Source organism: Pongo pygmaeus, chromosome 19, assembly GCF_028885625.2.
Source record: "Pongo pygmaeus isolate AG05252 chromosome 19, NHGRI_mPonPyg2-v2.0_pri, whole genome shotgun sequence".
Classification (NCBI taxonomy): domain Eukaryota; kingdom Metazoa; phylum Chordata; class Mammalia; order Primates; family Hominidae; genus Pongo; species Pongo pygmaeus.
Window position 1 is genome coordinate 53,970,806 of NC_072392.2, and position 26,920 is coordinate 53,997,725.

Below are 26,920 nucleotides of genomic sequence, written 5' to 3' on the forward strand. Positions count from 1 at the left end.
AGATGGGACTACAGACGTACACCACCACACCCAGCTAATTTTTGTATTTTTTGTAGAGACACGGTTTCGGCATGTTGGCCAGGCTGGTCTCGAACTCCGGACCTTAGGTGATCTACCCTCCTCGGCCTCCCAAAGTGCTGGGATTACAGGCATGAGCTACCTCGCCTGGCCTGATTCTAAATTTTGGCTATTGTGAATAGTGCTGCAGTAAATATGGAGTGCAGATATCTCTTTGATATGTTGATTTACTTTCTTTTAGATATATACCCAGTAGTGGAATTGCTGGGTTATATGGAAGCTCTATTTTTAGTTTTTTGAAGAGGTTTCATACTGCTTTCCATAGTGGCAGTACTAATTTATATTCCTACCAACAGTGTACGAGGTTTCCCCTTTCTCCACATCTTCATCTCATGACACTACTTCAGTGGGTTCTTATTACCCATAGGATATGTTAGTGTCTAGCCAAACATTGTGTCACAGGTGCTTAACATTATTTATAATACTCACAACAGTACTAATCATTATTATGGTGGGCTCAATGAGTTCTGTTAAGGGTCCAATAAGGTCTTGGAGATGTTTGAACTAGAATTTGAAGGATGAACAAAAAAAAGGCTAGCAAAGCTAGGGGTGTGTGTGTGTGTGTGTGTGTGTGTGTGTGTGTGTGTGTGTAAGGGTAGAGCTGGTGGGGTAGACAACATGTGCAGAAGTATCAGTGAAATGTCTAGCATTTTCAGGCAATTACAAGTCATTGACTATTACTGGAATGGAAGATGGGCAGCATGATCAGTGCAAAAGAAGAGGCCGGTAAGACAGAGGTCAGGTCATTAAGGGTCTTTCATGTCATACTGTGATAATAAATAAGCATTTGGTCTCTATCCTTGGGTTCCTGGCACACAGTTCCTAAAACCCTTGGGATTTCTTGACCGGTAAGTATCTTTTATGATAATGAGATGACTGGGGTCTGAGGGCCCCTGGATAGCTTCAGGCTGGGGTCTGGTAACCAGAAAGACCAAGGAATAATTAGAGAGTTGGAACTTTCACGTCTGCTCTCTAACCTCCAGGGAGGGGCAAGGGGCTGAAAATTGAGCTAATCACAAGTGGCGAGAGATTTAATCAATCGTGCCTACTTAATGAAACCTCCATAAAACCTCCTAAACAACAGTTCATAGAGCTTCTGGGATGGTCAACACATGGAGGTTCTGGTAGAGCTGTATGCCTGGAGGAAGGTTTGGAAGTTCTGTGCCCCTTCCCCCATACCTTGCCCTATGTGTCTCTTCCTGAGTTCCTGGGTTGTATCCTTTATAAATCAGTAATAGTAAGTAAACTCTTTTCCTATGTTCTGTATGTCATTCTAGCTAATTATCAAACACAAGGAAGGGGTCATGGGAATCTCTGATTTATAGCTGGTTGGTCAGAAGTACAGGTGGCTGGGATTTGCAACTGGTATCTGAAGTAGGGGACAGTCTTGTGGAACTGAGCCCTTAACCTGTAGGATCTATGCTAACTCTGGGTAATTAATATAAGAATTCAATTGTGAGACTCCCAGTTGGTATCTGGACAGAACTCGTTGTTGATATGGAAAAAACCTGTACATTCGGTGTCAGAAGTGTTGTAAGTAAATACAGCTCAGACATAAGACATCTGTAAAATGGAAAACAATATTTAGGTTCTCCTTAACTGTGCAACAGACTTTATTAAAAATATGGATTCCGGCTGGGTACGGTGGCTCACGCCTGTAATCCTAGCATTTTGGGAGGCAGAGGCAGGTGGATCACCTGAGGTCGGGAGTTCGAGACCAGCCTGACCATCATGGAGAAACCCCATCTCTACTAAAAATACAAAATTAGCTGGGCATGGTGGCACATTCTTGTAATCCCAGCTACGCGGGAGGCTGAGGCAGGAGAATGGCTTGAACCCAGGAGGTGGAGGTTGTGGTGAGCCGAGATTGCACCATTGCACTCCAGCCTGGGCAACAAGAGCGAAACTCCATTTCAAAAAAACAAAAAAAGGATTCCTGGCCGGGTGCGGTAGCTCATGCCTGTAAATTCCCAGCACTTTGGGAGGCTGAGGCAGACAAATCACTTGAGGTCAGGAGTTTGAGAATAGCCTGGCCAACATAGTGAAACCACGTCTCTACTAAAGATACAAAACTTACCCAGGCATGGGGACATGTACCTGTAGTCCCAGCTACTTGGGAGGCTGAGGCAGGAGAATCACTTGAACCCAGAAGGCGGAGGTTGCAGTGAGCCAAAATCGTGCCACTGTACTTCCAGCCTGGGTGACACAGTAAGATACCATCTCAAAAAAAAAAAAAAAAGTGTGGATTCCTGAGTCCTATCCTGGATTTATTAGATTACAGCCTCTGGTCGTGGAGCCCAGGAATCGTTATTCTAATACTTTCCAGGAGAGTCTGGTATGAATCCTGAGCCAAGAAGCACTTTTTCAGAGCTTAGAACAATGCCTGGCACATTTCAGTGCTTAATAAATGTTTGTTACATTGAAATTAAAGTTGTACAAATGGAAATCTACTTGCACAAGAATATATAGTAGAGTGGCCGGGCGCAGCGGCTCATGCCTGTAATTCCAGCACTTTGGGAGGCTGAGGTGGGCGGATCACGAGGTCAGGAGATCAAGACCATCCTGGCTAACATGGTGAAACCTCGTCTCTACTAAAAATACAAAAAATTAGCCAGGCGTGGTGGCGGGTGTCTGTAGTCTCAGCTACTCGGGAGGCTGAGGCAGGATAGCGTGAACCCGTGAGGTAGAGCTTGCAGTGAGCCAAGATTTCGCCACTGCACTCCAGCCTGGGTGACAGAGAGAGACTCCATCTCAAAAAAAAAAAAAAAGAAAAAAAAGAATATATAGTAGAAAGGAAATGTGTCTTAGGGAAATATCTACTTCATTCTTTTTTATGGCTCAATAGTACTCCATTGTGTATATGGAGTAGATATACTCTCTATTTTATTACATATTTCTTTTTATCCATTCATCTGTTGATGGACCCTTATGTTGATTCCAAATCTTGGCTATTGTGAATAGTGCTGTAATAAACATGGGAGTGCAGATATCTCTTCAATATACTGATTTCCTTTCTTTTTTGCATTTACCTAGCAGTGGGATTGCTGGGTTATATGGCAGTTCCATTTTTAGTTTTTTGAGGAACTGTTCTCCATAGTGGCTGTACTAATTTACATTCCCATTGTGTTTTAATTTATACAACCATCAAGGGAACCACCAATACAAGGGTTCCCTTTTCTCCACATCCTCTCAGCATTTGTTACTGCCTCTTTTGGGTAAAAGCCATTTTAACTGGAGTGAGATTATATCTCATTGTAGTTTTGATTTGCTTTTCTCTGATGATCAGTGATGTTGAGCGCCTTTTCATATAGCTGTTTGCTAATTGTATGTCTCCTTTTGAGAAATTTGTATTCAGAACTTTTGCCTATTTTAAAATTGGATTATTAGATATTTTCCTATTGAGTTGTTTGAGCTCCTTATATATTCTGGCTATTAATCCTCTGTCAGATGGAGACACTGCTTGTTGAAATGAAAATGAAGTTGTAATAACCATAGTTTGATGTCTCATATTTTTCTGAGTATTCTTTCTCCAAAGATTCATAGTTCTTTAGTTTTTTTTTTTTTTCCCTTCAACATCTATTTTAAGTTATGGGGTACACCTGCAGGATGTGCAGGAGGTAAATGTATGCAATGGTGGTTTGCTGCACAGATGAACCCATCACCTTGGTATTAAGCCTAGTATCCATTAGCTATTCTTCCTGATGCTCTCCCTCCTGCAACCCCCCAAAATTCTTATCTCAAAATGCTAAATTTAATAATTCTTCATAAGTAAAAATTCTAACCTCCTCCCTAGTAAAATCTAATGATAGTCATGAAACTGGGACTCCATTAGTCAGGAAAATGTCTAGGAGTTCATCAAGGAAAGATTCTTCAGAGTGTTCAGAATATTGAATTTGGGTTCCAGGATATCCTGATCCGCTAAATGTATCATGACCCACTAATTGTGTCATGTCATCTCTATATTTTTTCCCTTTATATATTTTTTTTGTTTCTTTAAAAATTTTTTTTGTAGAGATGGGGTCTTGCTATGTTGTCCAGGCTGGTTTCAAACTCCTGGACTCAAGTGATTCTTCTGCCTTGGCCTTTCGAAATGCTGACATTACAGGTGTGAGCCACCAGACCCAGCTGCCTTTATATCTATTATTTCAGTTCCCACCATCACTGACCTTATGTAGGTGTTCATTATCTCTAGCCTAGTCTATTGCAATGGCCTTTAACTATTTTCTCTTACTTTAGTCTCTCCCTGTTTCACATCTGTTCAAAAACATGTGATGTTTTCCCTCTGCTTTCAGAGTAAAGCCCGAGATAACAACCCCAACCTTTACTGCCATTTAGTGAGCATTTACTGTGAGTTAAGCACTAAGTGCTTTCAGTATTTATCTTATGTAACCAAACAACAGTCAGTCTTGTAAAATAGGCATTAATTATCTCCATTTTCCAGAAGAGGAGGATACAGGCTCAGAGAGATTATGTAATTTACCTACCTAATAAGTGGTGGAGGCATTCAGTCATGGTATTCAAATTCTTCCACGATCAGGCCACAGCTGATTTTTCCAGTCTTGTTTCTACCCAGTGTTTTTTCCCTCTTTGCTTATTCCAGTTGCAGTAGACAATTGCCTGTTTCCTAAAATTCCATATACTTTCCATCTTTATGCCCTTTGATCATTCTGTTTGTGTCTCAGTCTCTTTTCCTGTGTCTCTCTTTGTCATGTATCCTTATTGAAATGCCATTTCCCTGACTGTTGAAATTCCATTTACCCTTGGAGGTCATCACTCCCTTTTTTTTTTTTTTTTTTTTTTATAAGATGAAGTCTTGCTATGTTGTCCAGGCTGGTCTCAAACTCCTGGCCTCAAGTGATCTCCTCACCTCAGTTTCCCAAATGCTAGGATTACAAGTGTGAGTCACCATGCCCATCTGAGGTCATCAGTCTTTAAGGACCTTCTGAAATGCTGCCTGTGCTATGAAGCTTTTCTTTTTTCTCTTCTCCTCCTCCTTCTTTTTTTTTTTTTTTTTGAGACAGGGTCTTGCTCTGTCACCCATGCTGGAGTGCAGTGGCGTGATCTCAGCTCACTGCAAACTCCACCTCCTGGGTTCAAGCAATTCTCCTGCCTCAGCCTCCCGAGTAGCTGGGATTAGAGGTGCGCGCCACCATGCCCAACTAATATGAAGCTTTTCTTGTTATTTCTCCTATATTGTTTTTCTCTTCTGGTAATTTGGCCTTCCATTTTCTGCAACAGTAATTTCATTTCTTCTCCATTGTCCTTAAACCAGCAGTGCCATTTGTGCCATTTCCTGCCTCTTCTAGACACTTTTAATTTATAGCTTTGCCACATTATTTTATTAAGAAAATAGAGACTATCTGGCTAGTAATTCTTCTTTCTAACACCTCATTTCAAACTTACTTTTATCTGTATTCTCCTTCTCATTTTTCCTTCATGCATGTGTGTGTATGTGTGTGTATTTGTGTGTGTGTGTGTGTGTGTATGTTTTGTAACCCAGAACAATGCTGACAACATTTTTCCTTCTTTCCTGAGAAGTGTTCCAAGTGCTTGGAACAGAGGATGACCAAAGGAGGGAGGGTCCTGAGAAGTGTTCCAAGCACTCTGATTTCTTCTATCTTTATAGAAGACCTTTTTTTTGATAGCCACATTCCCTTTGGATTATTGCCTTATCTCTCTGCCCCATTTTGTGGTCAAGATTTTCAGAAGTGCTATCCCTACTTCCTCATCTCCCATTCATTCTTAAAGCTATTCTGTTCTGTCCTCTGCCCAACTATGCTATTGAAACTGCTCTGGTAAAAACCACTAATGACTACTGTATTGCTAAATCAGTGGATGCTTTTCAGTTCTCATCCTTCTAGGTCTCTCAACAGTTCCATACAAGTGACTACTTTTTTCTTGAAACACATGCCTGCTTTTCTGCTAAAGACTACACTTTCATGACTCCTGTGTTACCTCCATTCTACTCTTACCAATCTCCAGTCTCCCTTGCAAGCCCTTCTGCTTTCATGCAACCTCTGAGTGTTGAATACTTTCATTGCTTGGTTCTGGTCCTTCTTATCTTTTTACTTGATATACATTTTCTTTCTTTTTTTTTTTGAGATGGAGTCTCGCTGTGTTGCCCAGGGTAGAGTGCAATGTTGCAATCTTGGCTCTCTGCAACCTCTGCCTCTGGGTTCAAGTGATTCTCCTGCTTCAGCCTCCCAGGTAGCTGGGATTACAGGCACCCACCATCATGCCTGGCTAATTTTTTGTATTTTTAGTAGAGACAGGGTTTCACCATGTTGGCCAGGCTGGTCTTGGACTCCTGACCTCAGGTGATCCACCTGCCTCTGCCTCCCAAAGTGCTGGAATTACAGGTGTGAGCCACTGTACCCAGTCACATTTTCTATATATAAAATTCATCCCTTTGCTACTGCTTATATGCTGATGATTCCCAAATTTATAATATCCATCCCAGACCTATCCTCTGAGATCACTTGTTATGTTCACCTATTTATATGACATTTTCATTTGAATGTCCTATAGACATTAAATTCTTGATTTCCCCTACCTTCTTCATAAATTTGATCCTCCCCCAATCTTCTACATCTCACTAAATAGCACCTCCAGCCACTCTGCTCAAACCAAAAAACCTGGGAATTCTACTTCAGTTTGGTTGATTCTATCTCCAGTATTGACCCCAGTACATTCACTTGCAATCACCTTAGTCCAAGCCTTAGCACGTCAACTCTTGCTTGGATACTAGAATGATCACCTAACTAGATTTCCTGTCTGTATTATACTCTTGCCTCCTTATTTCTTGCTGCACATAGCATAAGATACAAAATTCTTGTTTTTCTGTTATTTTGTTTTGAGACAGGGTCTTGCTCTGTCACCCAGGCTGGAGTAGTGCAAACGGGGCTCACTGCAGCCTCAACCTTCTGGGCTCAAGCCTCAGACTCCCAAGTAGCTGGGTCAATAGGCGCATGCTTGGATATCCACCCTGCTTGGATAATTTTTAAATTTTTTTGTAGAGATGGGTTCTCACTATGTGGCCCAGGCTGGTCTCAAAGTCTTGGACTCAAGTGATCCTCTCGCCTCACCTCCCAAAGTGCTGGGATTACAGGAGTAAGCCACCACACCTGGCCTAGATACAAAATTTTTAACTCAGCTCATGAGACCCTGAATGATCTGACTTCTGTCAACTTCCGTTTGCTGACAGGGCTTCAATCATATTGGCCTTTCAATTCCCATGAAAAGATAGTAGGCCAATATTTTTCCTATCTCAAGGCCACATGCACTGGTCCTTATGCCTAGAATTCACTTTCACTCTCTTTGATCACTTGAGGTCTTTATCCTTTAGGTTTCAGATCAAATATCATTTCCCTAAAGAGGCTCTATTGTTACAGTGTTCCTTTTTTTCCCATTGCGATAGCATTTATCACAATTTGTAATATTTTTAGTAGTATATTTATTTGATTTCTTGTCTCCATTATACTGTAACATGAGCGCAGAAACCATATATTTTGTTTATAGCTGTATACTCATCATTTTCTATAGCATATAATAGTCACTCAATAAATACTTGTTGAAGCCAGGCATCGTGGCTCATGCCTGTAATCCCAGCGCTTTGGGAGACTAAAGCAGGAGGTTTGCTTGAGCCCAGGAATTTGGGACCAGCCTGGGCAACACAGAGAGACCCATACTCTACTAAAAAAATTTTTTTTAAATAGTTGGGCATGGTGTTGCATGCCTGTATTCCTAGCTACTCGGAAGGCTGAGGCGAGAGGACTGTTTGAGCCCCCAAGAGTTTAAGGCCGCAGTGAACTATGATCGTGCTACTGTACTCTAGCCTAGGCAACAGAGCAAGACTGTCTCTACAAAGTAAATAAAAACATAAAATAAATACTTGTGAACAAATGGTAGAGGTATAAAGATTGATTGGGAACAGTCACAAAAGATAATAGTAGTAGTTTTTGTTTTTCCATTTTCATTTTTATTTTATTTTATTTGAGGGCAGTAGCGCAATCTTGGCTCACTGCAACCTCCTCCTCTCAGGTTCAGGCAGTTCTTGTGCCTCAGTCTCCCGAGTAGCTAGGATTACAGGCGCGCACCACTAAGCCAGCTAATTTTTGTATTTTTAGTAGAGGCAGGGTTTCACCATATTACCCAGGCTGATCTCAAACTCCTGACCTCAAATGATCCACCTCCCTTGGCCTCCCAACGTGCTGGGATTACAGGCGTGAGTCACCACACCTGGCTAGTAGTTTTTAAATTATACATATTATGTATTTGATTTCTGTAGTAGATTTAGGATTATTCAGATTTTCATGTCTTTCTGGGTGGAATGGAAAGTTGTTAAGAAATTTATCAATTTTTTTCTAACATTTCAGATTTATTGGCGTAAAGTTTGTAATAATATGCTTGTTTTTCATTTCTATAGGATTTATAGTGATTCCCTCGTCCTTATTCCTTCCTGATATTGGCAATTAGCATTTTTTCTTTTATCAGTCTTAGTAGAAATTTATCAATTCAGTTGGCCTTTTCAAAGAATTAACTTCTGGCTTTGTTGATATCCATCTCTTTATCTTTGTATTCACTCATAAATTCATCTTATTATATTCCTTAAGCTTTGATATACATTTTCATTATTATTCACTTAAAATATTTTCTTAATTTCCTTGTGATTTTTTGACTCATAAATTGTTTAGAAATATATCAAGACACTTGTGAATTTTATTACCTTTGTTACTGATTTTTAGTGTAATCCATTGTGTTCAGAGCATATACGCTATGTGATTTCAGACCTTTGAAATTTATTGATACTTTATGGCTGAGTATATGGTCTATTTTGATAAAGTTTCATAAACACTTGCAATGAATGTATATGTTGCAGTTGGTGATTATAGGTTCTACATATGTTCAGTTTTTCAGTTTGTTGTTCTTCTGTGTCTTTGATTTTTTTTTCTACTTGTTATATCAGTTGCTGAAGAGGAATATTAAAATATCCTACTATAAGGATCTTATGACTGAGCACAGTGGCTCACACCTATAATCCTACCACCTTGGGAGGCCAAGGTGGATGGATTGCCTGAGCTCAGGAGTTTGAGGCCAGCTTGGGCAACATTATGAAACCCCATCTCTACTAAAAATATAAAAAATTAGCCAGGCATGGTGCCACACGCCTTTAGTCTCAGCTACTTGGGAGGCTGAGGCACGAGAACCACTTGAACCTAGGAGGCGGAGGTTGCAGTGAGCTGAGATTGCACTCCAGCCTGAGTGATATAGAGCGAGACTCTGTCTCAAAAACAAAGCAAAACAAAACAAAACAATAAGAAAAAAGACATTCAACACAATAGAAATATGGGGAAAAGACTTCAACAGGCACTTCAAAAGAAGATACCAAATGTCAAGTAAGCATATGAAAAGGTGCTCAATATTACTAGTCATCAGGGATTTGCAAATTAAAATTACAGTGAGTTAAACACATATCCCAACCAAAAAAGCTAAAATTAAAAAAACAGCAATATCAAGTGTTAGCAAGGAAATGGAACACACTGACTCTCACACATCACTGGTATTAATATGAATTGGTACAGCCACTTTAGAAAACTATTTAGCAGTATCATTTAAAGCTAAACATGCACATACCTCACTAGTAAGCAATTTCATTTTAGTGTATATTCCCAGAGGAAATTAGTTCATTTATCCATCAAAAATAAGCAAGTATTGTCAAAATTCATAAACAACCCAAATATCTGTGAATAGTAGAATAGGTAAGTAAATCATGGTATATCATATGATGGAATACCATACAGAAATGAAAATGAACAAACTACTGCTGTATCACAACATGGGTGAATTTTTTTTCCGTAAATTCAACCAAGTGGTAAGCGTTGATAAATTTTATGCACATAAGGCCAGGCATGGTGGCTCACGCCTGTAATCCCAGCACTTTGGGAGGCCGAGGTGGGAGGATCAGTTGAGGCTAGGAGTTCGAGACCAGCCTGGCCAAAATGGTGAAACCTCATCTCTAGTAAAAATACAAAAAAAATTAGCTGGGTGTGATGGTGCTCACCTAATCCCAGCTACTTGGAAGGCTGAGGCAGGAGAATCCGTTGATCCCAGGAGGCAGAGGTTGCAGTGAGCCGAGAGTGCACCACTGCACTCCAGCCTGGGTGACAGAGCAAGACTCCATTGCAAAAAAAAAAAAAAAAAAAAAAAAGATTTTATAAACATAATAATAATATTGATCAAAAGAAGTCAGACATGAAAGTACATACGTTATATAACACTATATATATGAAGTTCAAGAGTAAACAAGACTGATCAATGGTTATAAAAGGTCAGAGTAGTCTTTACCTTAAGGGAGAATATTGACTAGGAAGGGACACAAGTAAGCCTTCTGGGACTCTGGAAATATTCTGTATCTTAATGAGGTGATTGGTTATATGGCTATATATATATTAATTTTACATATATATGTTTTATACTTAAGATTTTTCCACTTCATTGTATGAAGTTATATTGGTCATTAAAAAGTAAATAAAACAGGGAGGACTTCCAGGTATAGCTGAATGAGGAGACTGGCAGATCTTCAACACAAAAACCAACTATAAAGATTGACAAACTTGACAAAATTAACCATTTTAACACTCTTGAAATCAACCAAAAGGCATACAATAATTTGAGAAAATTTTATGATTAAAAAACTGCTGGCCGGGCGCGGTGGCTCACGCCTGTAATCCCAGCACTTTGGGAGGCCGAGGTAGGCGGATCACAACGTCAGGAGATTGAGACCATCCTGGCTAACACGGTGAAACCCCGTCTCTACTAAAAATACAAAAAATTAGCCGGGCGTGGTGGCGCGCACCTGTAGTCCCGGCTGCTCGGGAGGCTGAGGCAGGAGAATGGCGTGAACCCGGGAGGCGGAGCTTGCAGTGAGCCGATATAGTGCCACTGTACTCCAGCCCGGGCGACAGAGCAAGACTCCGTCTCAAAAAAAAAAAAAACTGCTAAAATTCCGTGAAACAGTAGGAGTTTGTGGTATTCTTGTCTGGGATTGTTCCTATTCTCCTTTCCCCAGCTGATTCGTCATGGAAGTTTTGCCAATGTGGGTAGACCATGAAGACCAGCCTCTTTGATGCTGTGGTCGAAGGGAGTTTACCCAGTTTGGGTGGTGGATGATGTCCATGCTCAATGGCATTGTTGGGAGAAGTGACCACTTGGCAGTGGGTGAGTGGCACAGGCCAGTGACTTTGCCAGACTGAGGCGTGTTTGTGGTTGCGGCAAGCTTATTGCAGGCTGAGGCATGTACATGCACAGAAGAGACATGATAAGGCCCAACGGAAAGTAACAGCTAGGGCAGACTTGAAAAACCTGAATTTTGAATGCACTACTCTGTATCCCCCATACTCCAGACCCATAAACAGCGGATAAAAGCCTTTCTAGCTTTAAGTATATGAGCATAAACTCTATCTAATCATTGGCTACACAGACATAGGGGTGACTCCTCAAAAGCCACATTTAAACATAAAACCAAGAAATAAAAAGAAAATGATCTGAGACATCAGTGGCTGCACACTGTTAGGGAAACAATTCACAGATTTAGCTCAGGCAAATGATTAAGCCAAGAAAGAAAGAAACAAACTGTAGTAACAACAACTTTCATGGGTGAAAGAAATCAGAATCCAAATTGTTCATATGTTCAATTTGTAAATTGTTCATATGCATAATTTGTTTTCTAATCCCATGACAGGGTATATTCAATTTTTAATTAAAAAGCCGTGAGACATGTAAAGATACAGGAAAATGTGACCCATGTTTAGGAAAAAAAGAAGTCAATAGAAATTATCTACAAGTGTTCCTAGATACTGGATTTAACAAAGATTTCAAAGTAGCGACTGTAAATGTGTTCAAAGACCTAAAGGAAAACATGTTTAAATAATTTTTAAAAACATATTTATTTATTTTTATTTTTATATTTTATAGGGACAGTCTTACCATGTTGCCCAGGCTGGTTTCGAACTCCTGGCCTCAAGTGACCTTCTTGCCTTGGCCTCCCAAATCTCTGGAATTACAGGTGTGAGTCACTGTGCCCCATCTTAAATACTTTTTTTTTTTTTGAGACAGAGTTTCGCTCTTGTTGCCCAGGCTGGAGTGCAATGGCACGATCTTGGCTCACTGCAACCTCTGCCTCCCGGGTTCAAGCAGTTCTCCTGCCTCAGCCTCCCGAGTAGCTGGTACAGGCATGCACCACCACGCCCAGCTAATTTTGTATTTTTAGTAGAGATGGGGTTTCTCCACGTTGGTCAGGCTGGTCTCGAACTCCTGACCTCAGGTTATTGCCCGCCTCTGCCTTCCAAAGTGCTGGGATTATAGGCATGAGCCACCGTGCCTGGCCCCTTAAATACTGTTTTTTTAAGCATGACAACAATGAATCAATAAATAGAACTTCTCAGCTGAGTGCAGTGGCTCATGCTTGTAATCCCAGTGCTTTTGGGGAGGCAAGCGGGGTGGATTTCCTGAGCCCAGGAACTTGAGACTCCATCTCTACAAAAATTTTAAAATTACTTGAGCATGTTGGCATATGTCTGTGGTCCCAGCTACTTGGGAGGCTGAGGCAGGAGGATTGCTTGAGCATATTGAGTGTTTGCACCACTGCATTCCAGCCTGGGCAAAAGAGTAAGACTCTGTCTCAAAAAATTAAAAATAAAATAAATAGAAATTCTCAATAAGAAAAGAGAAATGATTTTTAAAAAGAAGCAAATGAAACCAAAGAGGATATACCTATGGCAAATAAGCACATGAAAAGATGTTTTATAATTATCTAATAGTTATTAGGTATTAGGAAAATGCAAATATTAATTAGTATTAGGAAAATGCAAATTAAAATAGCAATGAGATATCATTACACACTTATCAGAATGCCTCAAATAAGAAATAGACACAATACCAAAGGTTTGTGAGAATGCAGAAAAATTGGATTTCTTGTACATTGCTGGTGGGAATGTAAAATGATACAGCCACTCTGGAAAATAATTTGACACTTTCTTTTTTGACACTTTCTAATTTGACACAGTCTCGCTCTGTTGCCCAGGCTGGAATGCAATGGCGCAATCTTGGCTCACTGCAACCTCCGCCTCCTGGGTTCAAGCGATTCTCCTGCATCAGCCTCCTGAGTAGCTGGTATTACAGGTGCCTGCCACCATGCCCAGGTAATTTTTGTATTTTTAGTAGAGATGGGGTTTCACCATGTTGGCCAGGCTGGTCTCGAACTCCTGATCTCAAGTGATCCACTTGCCTCGGCCTCCCAAAGTGCTAGGATTACAGGCGTGAGCCACTGTGCCCGGCTAATTCGACACTTTCTTATAAAACTAAACTCTCACCATATGAACCATATGATCTGGCAGCTTCACTCCTTATTGTATACCCAAGAGAAAGGAAAGCATATGTCCACATAAAACTTTATACATGAATGTTCATAACAACATTATTAATAAGAGCCACAAAATGGAAACAACCCAATATCTATTAACTGATGATGTATAAACAAAATATGGTATGTCCACACATTGAAATGTTATTCAACCATAAAAAGAAATGAAGTACTGATACATGCTACAGCATTGAAAACATGCTAAATGAAAGAAGCCAGTCACAAAAGGCCACATATTATATTATTCCATTTATATGAAATGTCTGTAATAGGCAAATCTATAAAGACAAAGTAGATTAGTGGTTGGCTAGGATTGGGGAGCATATTGGAGAGATGAGGAGTGGCTGCTACTGGGCATGGGGTTTCTTTTGGGGGTAATAAAAATGTTCTAAAATTGCCATGCGTGGTGCACGTGCCTGTAGTCCCAGCTGCCTGGGAGGCTGAGGCAGGAGGATTGCTTGAGCCCAGGAGTTTAAGTCCAGCCTGTGCAACATAGCAAGACCTCGTCTCTTTAAAAAATGACACATATAATGAAATGAAAATGTCCTTAAATTTATTGTGATGATAGTTCATAACTATGTGAATATACTAAAAACTATTGAATTGTACCCTTTAAGTGGGTGAAATGTATGGTATGTGAATTGTATCTCAGTAAAGTTGTTAACAAAAAATTTTTAAATGAGTTTATCAAGATCACAGGATGTAAGATCTATATAGAAAAGTTAATTATATTTCTATATGCTAGCTAGAAATGAACAATCCAAAAATGAAATTAAGAAAATATTCTGTTCATGATAGCATCAAAAAGAATAAAATAGGAATAAATTGAGCAAAAAAGGTATAAGACTTATACACTAAAACTTGTGGAACATTGCTGACAGAAATTAAATAAAATTGGCCAGGAGTGGTGGCTCACGCCTGTAATCCCAAACCCAGAGGCTGAGGCGGATGGATCACCTGAGGTCAAGAGTTCCAGACCGGCTGGGCACGGTGGCTCACGCCTGTAATCCCAGCACTTTGGGAGGCTGAGGTGGGTGGATCACCTGAGGTCAGGAGTTCGAGACCAGTCTGGCCAACATGGTTAAACCCCGTCTCTACTAAAAATACAAATATTAGCCTGGCATGTTGGCGGGCACCTGTAATCCCAGCTACTCGGGAGGCTGAGGCAGGAGAATCGCTTGAACTCGGGAGGTGGAGGTTGCAGATTGCAGTGAGCCAAGATTGTGCCATTGCACTCCAGCCTGGGTCACAAGAGTGAAACCCTGTCTCAAAAAAAAAAAAAAGAATTCCAGACCAGCCTGTCCAACATGGTGAAACCCCATCTCTAATAAAAATACAAAAAATTAGCTGGGCGTGGTGGTGTTCTTTTAGTTACAGCTACTCGGGAGGCTGAGGCAGGAGAATCACTTGAACCCAGGAGGCAGAGGTTGTGAGTGGAGATCATGCCACTGCACTCCAGCCTGGGAGACAGAGCGAGACTCCATCTCAAAAAAGAAAAAAAAAAAAGAAATTAAATAAAATCTAAATAAATGGAGAGGCAGTCCATGTTCATGGATTAGAAGACTCAATATTGTCAAGATAGCCGTTCTCCTTAAATTGATCATAAATTCACAGTCCATATCAAATTTCCAGCAGCCTTTCTTTTTCTTTCTAGAATTTGACAAGCCGATCCTAAAATTTACATGGAAACAAAGGACCTAGAATAGCCAAAACACTTTTGAAAAGGGAATGTGAAGTTGGAGGTCTTCATACTACCTGATTTCAAAACCTACTGTAAAGTCACGGTTATCAAGACCATGTGGCATTGCTTCAAGGCTAGGCATATAGGTCAATGGATCAGAAGTTAGAGTCTACAAAGAAACCTTTCAATATATGGTCCCTTGATTTTTTGACAGAGACACATCCTTGATCCAAGATTTCTCTGCTTGTAAAAGCCCCAATGTAAAACAGTCTCTCACAGTGTGTGTGCTGCAGTATAACTCAGACTACGTTGCAGTCAAGCTAGCGAATGCATCACTGTCTGCCGGGTAAACTGCTACGTCATCCTTGGTGTTTGGCATGTTACAATGCTGGGATCAATGTGGGCTTCTAGTTGGATTTTGTGCCAGGTATGTGTCTACGTTGGACACTGTTCATGATAGATTAAAAGGGGGGTGCTTTAAATTTGGAGAAATGAATGTGGCTTTTTATTTCCTGTATTCTAATATTAAAGAAAGACTGTGAGCAGCAGTGTCCATAAAAGATCTATATAGATTTCTAGCTTTGCTTTTGGCCTGGGTATGCTGTGTTAGTGTTTGGTTGTCGTAGAAAGATCCCTTTGGTGAAAGGAAGTGTAAACTCGATTATTGAGTGTGCCTCTTTAGTATATTTTTCTGATATAGTTGAGTGCAAAATAGTCTGCCTTATTTTTACACTTAGTGCTTTATTTGCATTTTTGAATGGTGAACTTGTATAACAAGTTTGTTTTGTAGACACTTAGGTGTGTGTAAAATTGAGCAGCTTCTCATCTGTGGCTACTGAACTGTCCTGAACAAAGGCTGCAGTGCTCTATTTTTGAGACAGGTTATTCTGAAGAGACGTAAAGATAGAAGGGCTCCTCTGTGTCAGCTTGGTTCTTTAAAGGGAAAGTAAACTTGACTAACTTAATGGGCATTGGCACATTGTGGAAGGGATGATGCAAAGTACAGACCAGAGAACAACCAGGACTTCCATTTTTTATTATAGCTGGTTGTCATGTTGGGTGGCCTGATTGAGTTGCTTTCAAATTTGGGCAACTTGAGTCTTTACAACTTAAGTTGCCCGAATGTCCTTCAGATCAATGTTTGTTTGTTGTAATCATTTATCTTTTATCTGATTATTTAACTTCTATCTACGCTCCAGATCATTTGTGTACTTCTGTTTTCCAAGGTTCTTCTGGAAGCTTAATATATTCTCAGCGTGGTTGGCATCAGATTGTTAACTATTTCTATCCAGCATTTTGATGGGAATAAATTTTTTATGGTTCATGATTCAGGTTAGATTTGGTGTACAGGCCTGAGGACTTGCCTCAGGAAGTTGTCATTCTATAGATTCTAAGCCTTTAGGGTCTTTTGCCGTTGATTTTTTTCCTAATACACAGAATATCATGAGCATCTACTCAAGTAAAAGCTAAAAACAGGAAGATATTACAATATAACTTTCAGCTAGTGTTTATTTCTTTAAGAGATCTGTCTGTGGCAAATTTGCTTTCATAGTAATATATGTGTCTCAGTAAGTAGTCTTTCTAGGCAGGATTTTTCTTCCCTGCTTAAGGGGGTTAGACCTCCAAAATATTTGTCAGGGTCTCTTTTTCTTTTAAGGGTTTAACGCACAATCTTTTCTCTATCCCTTTTGTACCAGCTCCATTCTTATTCTCAAGCTTTGGTGCATAAAACCTTAGTTTAGGTGTCTATATGTACCACTACTTTGGCCTGAAAATTAGAATCGTGGCTCACACTTGATTCTAAGTTCCCTAGTGGTGGCATGTTTCCTTTCTACGTACTTACTTTCCCACCTGACCTGCTTTTCCCCACCGTGCAGTCTGATAATTGGTATTATTTGTTTTGATTGGATCTCAGAAATTACCTCTTTAGACTGAGCTGTGCTCCTCCCTCTGGATTTCATGAGCCCATTATTTTCTTGGCTTAATTGTCCTTGTAAATTTTGTCTTTTTGTCTTGGGCTTTCCCTGTCATGTGCTCCTGGCAGCCAGGAGAGGCAGTGGAGCTTTTCTCCATCGACTGTCAGAAGAAAGTGACTGTTGTTGAAAATGTTGCTGCAACTAAAGGAGAGCTGCTAAGATCTACTTTCTAGTTACACAAGCTTTTATATTTCTGCCTGGCTCCTCTCAGTTCCCTTGGGAAATCAACTAATTCTGTGTGTAAGCTAAGCGTGTGGAGGAGAGAAGATGCAAAAAGGAAGAGAAAGGTGGGGAAAGAAGGAAATTGGGAATAATTAGACAAAAAGACTATAGTTTGAGGCCATCAGGAGTATTCTAGTCTGACTGAAGCCAGGCAGAAGGCACAGTATCTCTTGTCCTCTGGGGTTTTGAGCAGCTGCAACAGAAGGAGGAACTGCGGTTTGTGTTTACAAGGCCGAAATCTGAAGAAAAAGCTTCCATTCTTTTCCCATCTTGATATGGAGGGTTCTCCAGAGGAAAATAAGGAAATGAGATATTATATGCTTCAAAGGTAAGTGTTAGGCTACCACATTTGGGTAATATATATATCTTTAAAAAACCAGTGAGGTACTGACAGCTAAGACCTGAAATTTATTTGATCATTTTTTTTCTATCTTTAAAAAATAAAGGCTATTTTTTTTTAAGAAAATGAATAAAAATGGGCGTATTGGCTCCTGAATTTCTAAATCTTTATTTTACATTGGGAATTTGAAGAAAAGATCCCTGAGCCCATGTGTGATATTATAGCTACGCTGAAAACAAGCACCCCATGCAGACCCTGCTGTGCTATTATTTCCTGAAGGGAACCTCAGATGTATCAAATTTACTCCCTGGATTTGGCTAGTATTTCCAGTGAAGTCTCTTCAACTGCTGTAAAGGAAAGATGTTGTATAGTTTTGCAGAAAACTTTTTTAGAATGTGTGTCTGGGGCTAGGAAAGGTGCGTGCTGTAATTGTGACATGTAGTCAGACAGAGTTGTTCAGGATGACGAACTCCTTCACTTTGGGACCTTTCTTATTGCCATTAGAACTCAGGCTGAGGAGGAAATGAGTCAGGCCTTCTTCAGGCCTCTTGCAGGTCTTCACCTCCCTGCAGAGAATTGACATAAAAGACTTGAATGATTTGCTTGTGCAGTGGCGCAGTCATAGCTCACAGTAGCCTTGAACTCCTGGGCTCAAGTGATCCTCCCACCTCAGCCTCCTGGGTAGCTGGGACTACAGGCATGCACCATCATGCCTGCTGTTTTTTTTTTCTTTTTAAGTTTTTTGTAGAGATGGGGTCTCACTGTGTTGCCGAGGCTAATCTCAAACTCCTATACTCAAGCAATTCTCCCACTTTGGCCCTCAGAAGTGTTGGTATTACAGGCCACTGTGCCTGGCATCCCTCCATTATCTTTTTTGTTTGCTTGTTTTTATAATGTAGAGTTTTTATTTTGAAGAAAATTACTGAAAGTTAAACTAAACTTAGGCAAAGACAGAAAATAAACAAAAAACACTGAGTTGGCAAAATCTGTCTTTAGATCATCCTTTTCCATTCCTTTTTTCCCCCCAACTGCCTCTGTAATTGCCTTTTTCTTTTTTACCACTTCTTCCACCCTTTGAGGGGATAACCAAGCAAAACTTCCACTGAGAGGCAAAGAGGTATAAAAGTAACTCCAGTATAGCTGGGTGCAGTGGCATGAGCATGTAGTACCAGCTACTGTGGAGGCTGAGGCCAGAGGATTGCTTGAGCCCAGGAGTTTGAGGTTGCAGGGAGATATATTCCTGCCACTGCACTGCAGCCTGGTCAACAATGAGAACCCATCTCTAAAAATTTTTTTTTCCAAAGTAACTGAGATATATTATATATAATCTATGTTTGTGTATATATATAATATAGTATCAAAATTTTTTATGTATATACATGTATAAATATATATTTCAAAAATGTATATATAGGCTGGACATGGTAGTGGCTTATGCCTGTAATCCCAGTACTTTGCGAGGCCAAGGCGGGTGGATCACCTAAGGTCATGAGTACGAGACCAGCCTGGCCAACATGGTGAAACCCTGTCTCTACTAAAAATACAAAAATTAGCTGGGTGTGATGGCAGGCACCTGTAGTCTCATCTACTTGGGAGGCCGAGGCAGGAGAATTGCTTGATCGATCGAACCCAGGAGGCAGAATTTGCAGTGAGCAAAGATCATGCCATCACACTCCAGTCTGGGCAACAAGAGCGAAACTCTGTCTCAAAAAAAAAAAAAAAAGTGTATATATATATACATATATATATATATATATATGTACACACACACACACACACACACACACATACATATATATGTACACACACGCATGTGTGTGTGGTTGGTTTTTTTTTTTTTCCTTTTGAGATGGAGTTTCACTTTTGTCGCCCAGGCTGGAGTGTGATGGCGCGATCTTGGCTTACCACAACCCCTGCCTCCCGGGTTCAAGCGATTCCCCTGCCTCAGCCTCCCGAGTAGCTGGGATTACAGGCATGCACCACCATGCCCCACTAATTTTGTATTTTTAGCAGAGATGGGGTTTCTTTATGTTGGTCAGGCTGGTCTTGAACTCCCGACCTCAGGTGATCCACCCGCCTTGGCCTCCTAAAGTGTTGGGATTACAGGCGTGAGCCACTGCGCCTGGCCTTAAATGTGTTTTATATATAACATAGTTTTTATATAAAAACCTCATGCCTATACATATAGAAATAAAACGTGCATATATATAAGTATATATTAATATATAGTGTCTGAATGTGTCTTTGCCAAAATTTATATGTTGAGGCTGGGCGTGGTGGCTCATGTCTGTAACCTCAGCACTTTGGGAGGCCGAGGCGGGCAGATCACCCGAGGCCAGGAGTTCGAGACCAGCCTGGGCAACATGGTGAAACTCCATCTCTACTAAAAATACAAAAATTAGCCGGGTATGGTGGTAGGATCCTGTAATCCCAGCTACTCAGGTGGTTGAGGCACGAGAATTGCTTGAACCTGGGAGATGGAGGTTGCAGTGACCTGACATCGTGCTACTGCACTCCAGCCTGGGCTACAGAGCCAGACTCTGCCTCACACACACAAAAAATGTATATGTTGAAATCTAATTACCACTATGTCAAGAAGTGGGGCCTTTGGGAGTTGAGTAGATCATGGGGCAGAGCCCTCACGAATGGGATTAGTGCCCTTATAAAATAGGCTCCAGGCCAGGTGCGGTGGTTCATGCCTGTAATCCCAGCACTTTGGGAGGCCGAGGCAGGCAGATCACGAGGTCAGGAGATCGAGACCATCCTGGCTAACATGGTGAAACCCCGTCTCTACTAAAAATACAAAAAATTAGCCGGGCGTGGTGGCGGGCACCTGTAGTCCCAGCTACTCTGGAGGCTGAGGGAGGAGAATGGTTTGAACCCAGGAGGCGGAGCTTGCAGTGAGCCGAGATCGCACCACTGCACTCCAGACTGGGAGAGAGAGCGAGATTCTGTCTCAAAAAAAAAAAAAAAAAAAAAAGGCTCCAAAGATCTGCCTTTCCCCTTCCACTCTGTGAGGACACAATGAGAACTATGCAAGCAAATAGGACCTGGAGGCAGGGAACCCAAGAACTTCCTAGAACTAAATCAAATGGAAACAAACACTTCAGTTATGACAGGAAACATCCTCTTCCTTTACATAGGATATACATTGAATAAATGACTTTGTAACATTACTTCATCATCTTTATTTACACAGGGTGTATACCAAGTAACAATGGAAATCTCTAGAGGGTATTTAAACCCCAGAAAATTCTGTAACCAGACCCTTGAGTGGCTTGCTTGGGCCAGCTCCCAACCTGTAAAGTGTGCTTTCATTTTCTTTTTTTAATTTTATTTTAATTTTTTGATTTTTTGAAATGGAGTCTCGCTCTTTAGCCCAGGCTGGAGTGCAGTGGTGCAATCTTGGCTCATTGAAACCTTTGCCTCCCGGGTTCAAGCAATTCTCAGGCCTCAGCCTCCCGAGTAGCTGGGACTACAGGCGCCCGCCACCACGCCCAGCTAATTTTTTGTATTTTTTAGTAGAGATGGGGTTTCACTGTGTTAGCCAGGATGGTCTTGATCTCCTGACCTCGTGATCCGCCCACCTCAGCCTCCCAATGTGTTGGGATTACAGGTGTGAGCCACCGTGCCCGGCCTAATTTTTGTATTTTTAGTAGAGACAACGTTTCAACATGTTGGCTAGGCTGGTCTCGAACTCCTGACCTCATGTTATCCCCCACATCTACCTCCCAAAGTGCTGGAATTAGAGATGTGAGCCACTGTGCCTGACCGTGTGCTTTCATTTTCAGTTAAGTCTCTGTTTTTGTTGCTTTATTCTTTCCCTGCTTTGTTTGTGTGTTTTGTTCAATTCTTTGTTCAAAACACCAAGAATTTGTACACCCTCCACTGGTAACGTATTTTGGCAAGCCAGCCAGGAGGTAATCCCAAAGTTTGGGGTTTATTTTTCTCGTTTGTTTTTCATGCTCCATACAGGGGAATCTCAGTCTCTCTCTCTCTTTTCCTTTCCAACTTGGGACTGTTGGTGGGCAGCACCTAAACACAGAAGCAACTGCAGGTTTCTGGCCGGGGCCACTCTGAAGGACTCCTTTCTATCTTTTCCAGTTGTGGTCCCTGATCCCTACGTGTGGCACAGCTTGGGGAGAGCTGGCATTTGTTTCAGCGACTTAAACCTTGTTTTCTCATGCTAATTTCTTCCCTTCCCCTACTCTACTGGCTAAGGACAAAAGAAACCCACCCAGCCTCCAGTTCCTGTCATTACAGTTCATGGCTATCACTCTAGTGGAACAGGAAGCATGGGAAAGTGTGGCCTTATCAAATTATAAGGATGCCAGAAGTCCTGGCCTTCATCCAGGGACAAAAGGAAACCTCATAGTAGGCCATCGCCTCTGAAGGGAAAACATGCTAAGCAGCACCAGTGCCCACCTAAGGTCAGAGATGTCTGACACTCTAAGGCTGGACCCCAAAGGGGGACGGCCCAGGGATCCTCCAGACCTCAGCTTCTCCAAAGGGGACACCCTAGGCGGAGTTCTGAGGTCTAGTATTAAGCCCTCCTTAGAATTTTCTCTCGAAGTTGCAATACTGTTTGGCCCCAATATTGTTTGGAATCTGGAGCTTGCTGTTGAATGGGAAAGTGGGATGGAGTTGCACGTGTCAAACTGCTGTGGGAACTGCTTTATCTGAAATTTTGGTTCACAGCCTTCATTGGATTATCTATTGGGGCAAACAAAGTAAAACCCCCCAAGCTTGTATTGCTATCTCATGCCTTAAGATTCCAAGTTAAAAGCAATTGAATCTTCGTTTGTGTACGTCTGTATATGTCTAGATGTGTTTATTTGTATGCACACTTATTGTTACATGTCGTGTCTACCAAATTGGCTTATAAATAAAAGAGCACTTAAAAATTAAGTAAGTAAGTCTAAACAATTTTCAAGTTCACGTGACTTAAGTATAACTTTACTAAACAAGCTGGCTTTAAAATTATTAGTAAAATAAAACTAGAAATGCCTTCAGAATTGTCAGAATACATTATTTGTCTGGATTTTATATTTGTCTATGCTAAATATTTTGAGATGTCAATGTTTGGCATAGAAGGTTATAAAACTACTAACTTAGCCCAAACAAAATGATCTTGGTTTGTGTGCCTTTTTTTTTTTTTTCAACAAATGAGAGTAACTTAATGTTGTTAGCTAAGTCTTCTGAGTTATTGGCAAAAAAAAATACCAATGTATTTACCTTTAAGGCTGTTACTTAGGTTTAGGTGAGCACCTTATGTTCACTGGCTATTAAAAACATGGTTAGCAAGGAAATAACTAACTTTAAATGATAGTGTCTGATATCTCCGTTTATAGAAGTTATCTAGGCCGGGCGCGGTGGCTCACGCCTGTAATCCCAGCACTTTGGGAGGCCGAGGCGGGCGGATCACAAGGTCAGGAGATTGAGACCATCCTGGCTAACACGGTGAAACCCCGTTTCTACTAAAAAATACAAAAAATTAGCCGGGCGTCGTGGCAGGCGCCTGTAGTCCCAGCTGCTCGGGAGGCTGAGGCAGGAGAATGACGTGAACCCAGGAGGTGGAGCTTGCAGTGAGCCGAGATCGCGCCACTGCACTCCAGCCTGGGCGACAGACCGGAACTCCGTCTCAAAAAAAAAAAAAAGAAGTTATCTAAATAAACTGTTAAACATGAAAGAATTGAGTACAGTGAATGGGATAAATGTTTTAGGTAATCTTTTTGTGTAAATTAAAATCTTGGCCAGGCATGGTGGCTCATGCCTATAATCCCAGCACTTTGGAAGGCCAAGGAGGGTGGATCACCCGAGGTCAGGAGTTCGAGACCAGCCTGGCCAGTGTGGCGAAACCCCATCTCTACTGAAAATACAAAAATTAGGTGGGCATGGTGGTGTGTGCCTGTAATCCCAGATACTGGGGGGCTGAGGCTGGAGAATTGCTTGAACCTGGGAAGAGGAGGTTACAGTGAGTTGAGATTACACCACTGCACTCCACCCTGGGGGACAGAGCAAGACTGTCTCAAAAAAAAAAAAAAAAAAAAAGTCCTAAAATTATTTTTGATGCTCATTGAATATCTGGGTCAGTTCCAATTAAGAAAAGGTTGTGACATGGGGAAATGTGTTTCTAAAAATTGTGGAATTGTTCTTATCTATAATGCTTTTATCTCTATTGGTTCAGGATTTCTTGCTTTTTCGGGTTTCACTAAAGTTTTAGGTTACTAAGGATAAGAATTCTAGTTAACACATGATTCTATATACAAAATGTGCCAGAAAGTGTTGTGTGATTAGTGAGAAAAAATAATAATTTTGTCTAATTCAGAAGTTATCTAAGAGTTAGTTCAAATTACAGATTTGAAAAGGTTATTTATGAAACAATGTAGTAAGGAACTGGTAAGGAGGGGAGAAAGACGTGGAAAAGTTTAGATAATAAAATATTCCTTAAAACCTGATAGAGAACTGGAGAAATTTGGCTAATTAACATTTTCATAGTTAAAGTTCTTAGTCTTGATTAAAGTAAAAATAAGTATTGTAAAAATGTGTCGGCAGTTTGCCAATTTTTTTAATATATAGTTAAGCATGAAGCCGGATTTAGTGTGGAGCCAAATTTCACATATGTGCTTGCATTGCTTCACACTTTGTTTCCTGTTTTGCACAGATAGTGCTGGCACTGGAGTACTTATTGGTTATTTGCCTAGAGTCAGTTTCTTTTTTTTTGAGACTAAGTCTCGCTCTGTTGCCTAGGCTGGAGTGCAGTGGTGCGATCTCAGCTCACTGCAACCTCCGCCTCCCAGATTCAAGCGATTCTCCTGTGTCAGCTTCCCGAGTAGCTGGGACTACAGGCACACACCACCATGCCCAGCTAATTTTTGTATTTTTTTTTTTTTTTTTTTTTTTTTAGTAGAGATGTGGTTTTGCCATGTTGGCAAGGCTGGCCTTGAATTCCTGGCCTCAAGCCATCCGCCCACCTTGGCCTCCCAAAGTGCTGGGATTACAGGTGTGAGCCACCGCACCTGGCCTTTCTTATACTCTTTATCCTTTTTTATTCTCTTCTTTTCATTTTGAAATCTTTCAGGATGATGCACAGAAAAATGCTTGTGTTTAAAGTCTGATCTTTCTTTTAACTTGCTTATAGGATGCCTTTTTTTGTTAACTTCTGGCTTTCCCTTGAGAGGACTTTATATACTTTGCCCTGTTCAGAAAGTTCCAAGGGGAATCAAAGCTTGTTTTTCTCAAGATGCTTTGAGAATTTCATAGCAGCATAATGGCAGCAAGGGTAAACCTTGAAAGACTATCATTACAAAGTCTAACTGTTTAATGCTTTTTAAGTAGTAAGTTTAGTGTTTGCCCCTTATTGCTTTACTTAGCAAGTTGAAACTATATTCATAAAACAAAATCATACAAATTTACATGATGTTATACAGTTATACAGAGCTTTACAAATGCTCGTATCACCCTCTGTAAAATTACCTATTATCCCTTAGGCCATTGAACAGGTAATACATTTCCGCAAGGGTAGTTCAACTTTGCTTATTAGATACATAAGCACATTTTTAATTGAATATATGAAATTCATACTACATTTTGTGCAACATTAAAAAATTACTTCTTAGAGCTGTCAAATTAACATTCTAGTATCTTCACATTTTTACAGTTTCAATGAAAAAAAAAAAGTTCTCCTAAAAGGCATTGCCTTTTACTCTTGCCCTTTCCTTCATGTTTAATTTTATCTTAATTTTTTGATAACTTTAAGACTACATTTATTTAGTATATGTCATCTCAGATGAGTATAATCGTATCAGTTATTTATTTAATAACATCATCAGGCGTTCTTTCAGTTCTTGAGAGAATTGAGATTTGTAATGGTTAGTATGACCGGCATGTATTTGGGGCTTATATGTAAACATTGGAAGACATGGGCAGCAAAGATCTAAGAAATTTGTTCTCCAAAAACTGTTTTAAAGAAACATCACCTGTTATTTGCTCTAAAGTAAGCTCGTTGAAACCACTGCCCATGGACTTCATGTAGCCCAGGACAGCTTTGGATGAGGCCCAACACAGCTTTGGATGAGGCCCAACAAAAAATTCGTAAACGAGATTTTTGACCAGGTGTGGTGGCTCACGCCTGTAATTCCAGCACTTTGGGAAGCCGAGGCAGGTGGATCACCTGAGGTTGGGAGCTCGAGACCAGCCTGACCAACACAGAGAAACCCCATCTCTACTAAAAACACAAAATTAGCCGGGCATGGTGGCGCATGCCTGTAATCCCAGCTACTCAGGAAGGCTGAGGCAGGAGAATCGCTTGAACCCGGGAGGCGGAGGTTGCGGTGAGCCGAGATCGCACCATTGTACTCCAGCCTGGGGCAACAAGAGCGAAACTCCATCTCAAAACAAAAACAAAAACAAATATTATGAGATGTGTGTGTGTGTGTGTTTCTCATCAGCTATCATTAGTGTTAGTGTGTTTCTTTTTTTTTTTTTTTTTTTTTTTTGAGACGGAGTCTTGCTCTGTTGCCAGGCTGGAGTGTAGTGGTGTGATCTCGGCTCACTGCAACCTCCGCCTCCCAGGTTCAAGCTATTCTCCTGCCTCAGCTTCCCAAGTATCTGGGACTACAGGCACACGCCACCACGCCCGGCTAATTTTTTGTATTTTTATTAGAGACGGGGTTTTACCATGTTGGCCAGGATGGCCTTGATATCTTGACCTCGTGGTCCACCTACCTCAGCCTCCCAAAGTGCTAGAATTCAGGCGCGAGCCACTGTGCCCGCCAGTGTTAGCATATTTTATATGTGGCCCAAGACAATTCTTCTTCCAATGTGGCCCAGGGAAGCCAAAAGATTGGATACCCCTGCTCTAAAAACATAATTCTTTACATGGATATACAGTGAATAATTAACTGTGACTATATTCAGTGCAGGTTAACTTAAGGCAGTATTGTAGGGTATCAAGTTCAAGTACTTAAGAGTCAGAAAGGTTGGATTCAGATCTGTTTTATTACTTCTGGCTGTGTGAATGATCATGGGCAAGTTACCTAATCCCTCTGAGCCTCACTTGTAAAATGGTGCTCAAACATCATAGCATTATTGTGAGGATTAATATGCCAATGCATGTAAAGAGCTTAGCATAGTGTCTGTCCCATAGCGAGTACTCAGAAATAGTGTTATTTTGTGTAGTTGTCAATAATTAATAAATAATA

At 40.8% G+C, this 26,920-nt stretch overlaps 1 protein-coding gene across 8 annotated transcripts in view; it reads left to right on the top strand.

The window, feature by feature from the left end:
• ACACA (acetyl-CoA carboxylase alpha) overlaps positions 1–26,920 on the top strand; it is a 331,795-nt gene that overhangs the window by 99,824 nt on the left and 205,051 nt on the right. Inside the window, exon 1 of one of the 8 annotated variants that reach the window (XM_063655507.1) lies at positions 13,259–13,277. The exons of the other annotated variants lie outside the window; for them this stretch is intronic. Coding sequence (XP_063511577.1) covers positions 13,270–13,277 — 8 coding nt within the window. The 5' untranslated portion in view covers positions 13,259–13,269. Of the gene's footprint in view, positions 1–13,258; positions 13,278–26,920 lie in introns of those variants that run through there. 8 annotated transcript variants of the gene reach the window in all.